Raw genomic sequence first — 5,319 nt, 5'->3', positions numbered from 1 at the left:
CAATCACCATATTTGGGTTTTATTCATATCCAGCAGTTCTTTAATCACAAGAAGCCAGTCAGCCAAAAAAAAACAAATGCATTGAACAAAAACAAAACAAAATGGAATTGAATTGATGTATGCTGGTTATATGCTATCCAAATCTAAACTGTATTATATGTTAGAAGGGGAAATATAAAAGGTGAATTGAGATGAGTGAGGAAGTTGTCAGGGCCGATATACTCTCACACTCACTGTCATGGTAATGTGTGTATCCATTTCTTTATCCTGCCCACCCTCTCCTCCTGCTTACAGAAAACGGAGCTCCTTCTCTAATCATCGATACAGGAAGTAATTCCTGCCACCAGCTATAACCCTGCACACCTCCTCTGGAGGGCAGAGAACTCAGAGCTCCATCCTTTGTTTAGTTTCTGTTTAACCAGATTTCACGGTGTCTTTCTCCCTTCCAAAACCCTGAACATTTTGTACATATTGTACTGAGTTTAAGCTGCAACTACTTTGCACACTTTGTAATGTATACATATATCCTATGTTTATAGTTTATTAAGTGTTAGTAGTAGTTTAGTCTACTATAGTGTTGTATTACTTATTCTATATATTTTTGAATTGTGTTTTTATATATTGTGACTTCTATATACTGTACAAGAATCTTTCTATTGTTGGTATGTAAACATTTACAGAGCCCTGGAGGGTTCATAGAGAGAAAAATAAATAAAACGTGGCCACGTTTTACTTTCTCGTTAGCACGAGATACCTTCTCGTGCACACGCTTTAGTAACCCGTGCGCACGAGTTAATAAAGCATGCGCACGATTTACTAAAGCGTGAGCACGAGTTACTAAAGCGTGAGCACGAGTTACTAAAGCGTGCGCACGAGTTAATAACGCGTGGCCTCGTTTTGTGTGTGCGCGCGCGTGTGTGTGTTTGTGTGGGGGGGGGGGGAGGGCATTTGTTTATGATAGTATCGTTCGTTCCGGTGCACTCCAGCAGGACTATCACATCGAGATTAAGATTAAACAAATTTCTTTCACTTGGGAATACACATATAACTATGGAGAACCAGATTTGTGTAAATTACTGTTCGTGGTAATTCGGAAACAAATGCCGGTGGTGTCGGACACACACAAACACATCGAACACGCACACAGAGCGGAGCTGAGTGCACACACACACACACACACACACACACACACACACACACACACACACACACACACACACACACACACACACACATCATGCGCCCCGACATCTCCTTCATATAACGAGGGGGAATACTCTGGTAGTTCGATGTGTGTATAGGTGTGTGTGGTTAAACGTAGCAGCCTCGATCTCTATTCAGCTGTTCTAATGAAGGGAAACGCAGTGAAGTAAACAGTAAAAGGCACAGCTCTTTTCAGCTGGTGCTGCTCTTCTCAGATTCTGCTGAGTTACACGTTGCTGCCTGCAGTGCCCTGTACGACGGAGCCAGTTCAACAGACCCTGGATATGTTTGATTTACGCGGCTTAACTAACCCTAACAAACGCAATGTCGATAAGCGGTCCTACGAAGCTGGTTATCAACTCAGTAAATCAACCAGGGTTTCTCAGTCCGGCTGAGAGCGTGTTCACGTGAAAGGGACGGGGTTAGCAACATTTGACCAATCACAAAGATGGAGACGCGTGCTGACAGCGCAGCGTCATACTTCATGAATGAATAGTGTAAATAGCAAATCCTGCTTCGTAGTACAGGCCACTGGTGCCGCAGAGATTTCCTAAAGTGAAGGAGGTTTTCCTTCTATAAAACAGCTGTGGGCAGCAGATACTGTGAGTCCCGGACAGGAATCACTCAATTTAAATAAAACGAGGCCAAGCTTTATTAACTCGTGCGCATGCTTTATTAACTCGTGCGAACGAGAAAGTAAAACTTGGCCACGTTTTATTTATTTTTCTCTCAATGAACCCTCCGGGGCTCCGTAAACATTAACTGTTTGTTCATTTTGTATTTCTCTTTACATTACAAATAAATCCCAATATTGGATCATTAAAATAAATCTAATCTAGAAGAAGGAAATGTAAATGGAGAAAGAATTGAAAGCTCACTGCCTTGACTGGCCCGGGTCGCTGTGTTTTGGCTGGAATTGTCTTCTTTATTTTGCACCCTGACTTTGTGAGGACTCCCTTCAGTGGGACTGAAGTGTGTGAGGGCATCCTGTGGTTTGTGACCCGCATCATTCTTTGCTAAAGCAGAGGTCTCCTGCTTAAAGAGCGGGACATGGGCCTTCTCCTGAGGCCCCAGGTAGTGCTGATAGTCCTGAGGAATGAAAGATCTGGCCAAGGGTGTAAACGTACCCAACTTCTTCTCTGGAGCTTTTTTAGATAGAGGTGAAGTAAAGGAACTTAAACTACTTTTTTGTGTGTGGATGTCCTCAGGAGGTAAAGGGAGAGGACAAGAGGAGACTTCTATGCTGGATTTAGAGTCAGTCGGGACTGTGTGCTTCGCTTCATGTGATGGACCCTTCTTCTGTCTAGGAACTGGTGTTGACTTCTTATGTTGCTCTTCAACCACCTTAGCTTGGGGGTCGATGTCTATTGGGAACGTTGTTAGCTGAGGGCCTCCCAGTTTGGATCTCTGAGGAATGGAGGACTCTCTTGGTAGGACCCTTGGATGACAGGTCTTAGATGGACTCTTCCTTATCTCATCATCCTGGTCTTTTGATCTTTCGTTTTGGGATTTGATAGGACTGAGAGGCCTTTCCTCATATTCTGTTTCATCCTTTTCTTGGTATTGGTGAGATGTTGACTGTGCAACCACAGTACTATTGGCTCTTGCAGCGACTACCCTGTGTCCCTTATATTCCTTCTTCCAAAGATCCTTAACCTCACTACTCTTGGCTGGTCTGTCCTCTTGAGGACTGGAACTAGACTGCCTGGGAAGAGGAACTGGAAAATCTGGTTGTTGCTTTTGGGTTTTGAAGCTTACATTAGAAGTTACAGGAGAGATGATGTTTCTCTGTGGCTCCATTAGTGAACTTGTTTGGGAGTCATCCGTCTCTTCATCGATGAGGACTGGGTTTGCTCTATATGTGCCATCTTCTTTCGATAAATCTACTGATAAGCTACAGTTGGTCTGTGGGGACGTGCTGACAGCATCCTTAACTGTCATTTCCATTTGATTTGAGAGATTGTTGTTTATGCTCTTCTCATCAATGTTAGACTTATGGCCAATTAAATCATCTATTCCTTTATTGGGGATGTCTTTGCACTTTGCCTCTTCTCCAGGTATAATTACTTTCGGGCCAGTGTTTTCCCTCTCCAAGAAAGCTTTCAGATTATACAGTCTCTCTGGAAGCTCAACAAATCTGCCTTCTGCTGCCTCCCGCTGATTGTCTGCATCTACTGAGGGCATTGATTCTTTAAAGGATGTGTTCTGCAGTGCTGTAAGTTGTAGCGTTCTGACCTCTGTTGTCTCTGTAGCTTTAGCTTCTTGTTTAACACTTGCAGGTTCGTCCACAGTCGTATTTGCAGCACGTAGAGAGAGGTTCTTCGTTCTGCACTGTTCCTTCTGCTGAGGTATCTTCGCCTCTTCTTTTTGTCCTGTCTTTACTTCATCAGTTTTCTTTTCCTCTCGTCTAAATAATCCGAGCAGTCTTTGTCTAGGCTTTGATGAGACAGAATTAAATGAGCCCTTTGAGCTGCCAGTAGACGGCAGCTCTTGGGTCTCCTCAACAGCAATGTCAGTTTTTTGTTCAGGCATTTTTTGGGGATGATGGTGGAATCCATGGTGCCAGTCTGTGGCCTGAGAGGGAGGCCCAGCAGAAATGAGTGTGGTCACGGCAGGGCTTATAAACTCTGAATGATTTTGCTCAGAGACATCTGCAAAGAGAGCAAGTACAACATGTATCAGTCATGTACATTGTATCCCCTTTACACTGCACAGTATCATTTCAAATATCCTCAAATCAAATCAAGTTTTGTTTCTATGACCCATTATCAAAAAACACATTGTCTGTGTAGATTATTAAGAAAGCACTTCAGCCACACTACTTTGGGATAAGCAATGTATATTTAGTTATATAATAAAGCAATGGGGAAAGTTCAACACATGGCACAAGGCACCATGCCATATCAGTTTGCATTCAAACCCAGTAAAGCCAAATAAAACACATTATTTCTTCCTTTTCTTATCCACCACTCTCTATAAGCAGGCATAACAGAGCTACAAGCAAGAACATGCACGGCCAGGATGTCTAAATGTTTATGAATGAGTCACTGATTGTTAGTTCGATTTATTGATTGATTGGCTGTTTAGTTGATTAATTGGTTTTGAATAAAACTCTTACCACCAAGGACCTGCTGGCCAGCTTCTTGCTTTTGAAGGTTTGCCTCATTTTTGCAACTGAGTTCACCTTCCTGTAAATCCACTTTACTCTGATAGAGAGAAGGCATACACGGACCAACGGCGGTACCGCCACTTTTCTCAAGGTCACTATTATTTTCTGTGTGACAGGGAGTGTTGGAGTCGATGTCCAGCAAACTGTGCTCTCCCAGCTCCTTCCCCTGGAGCCACTCCACGTCGTGACGACCGACCGTGGGGCTGAACCTCACCTGCTTCCTGTCTATCCAGGCCTCAGCAGGAGGGTCCAGGCTCCCTGGACTCAGGTCCAGGGGGGAGAGCAGGAGGTCTGCAGGGCTACAAAGGGACAAGTGCTTGAGGATGCCCCGCAGAGCAGCAGAGTTATTCTGCTGAGCCCAGGGTCCGTCCTCCTCGACAGAACAGTCATGAGAACAGATGCTGAATGCTCTGTGTTCAGGCATTGCAATTGGAACAGATGCATTCTGGGTGATCAGGCTATCATTAGGGCTACTTGCATGAGAAACGCGGCTTTCAAATGATGATGAAGATTCTGAATGAGACAAAAACAAATGTACACAATTTTTACCGACAACACAACTGTGTGTTTTATCTTTGAGTGTTTAAAACCAAACAGAGAACTGAATCACTGCTGGCCTTCAGCAACCCTCAAACTCAGAATGATGTTCATAACCATCAGCCTCTATTGTTCTTTCATCGCCTCATATCTGAAAAGATCACTTCGACCTTATTACTTTTGATCGCAGTCTTTCATTAATGTTTGAAAGTTTTGGTCTAAGAAATTTGTTATGTTTCACGTGTTCCTTTTCAAATATTTGCTCAAAAACGTTGTTCTTCCTTCCTCCGCTAATCATCCAACAACAAGAATGTTTGTAATCCAATCCAATCCAATCCACTTTATTTATATAGCACATATTAAAACAGAGTGTTTTACCGAAGTGCTTCACAGCAGACATAACATTATAA

At 43.2% G+C, this 5,319-nt stretch overlaps 1 protein-coding gene across 1 annotated transcript; it reads right to left on the bottom strand.

Moving 5' to 3' along the window:
• Positions 1-2,033: 2,033 nt before the first annotated feature.
• On the bottom strand, positions 2,034-4,875 carry LOC104942613 (muscle M-line assembly protein unc-89-like). Its single transcript, XM_010767855.1, has 3 exons — positions 4,322-4,875; positions 2,082-3,854; positions 2,034-2,038 (listed from the first exon to the last, which is right to left on the bottom strand). Exons 1-3 carry the CDS (start codon positions 4,794-4,796, stop codon positions 2,034-2,036), a joined length of 2,253 nt encoding a protein of 750 aa, XP_010766157.1. The 5' UTR covers positions 4,797-4,875.
• Positions 4,876-5,319: the final 444 nt, after the last annotated feature.

The sequence above is a fragment of the Notothenia coriiceps genome, unplaced genomic scaffold, assembly GCF_000735185.1.
Source record: "Notothenia coriiceps isolate Sejong01 unplaced genomic scaffold, NC01 NC01_scaffold00004814, whole genome shotgun sequence".
NCBI classification, from domain to species: domain Eukaryota; kingdom Metazoa; phylum Chordata; class Actinopteri; order Perciformes; family Nototheniidae; genus Notothenia; species Notothenia coriiceps.
The sequence above is the reverse complement of the archived record's forward strand: the minus strand, read 5'-3'. Positions and strand labels throughout refer to the sequence as shown.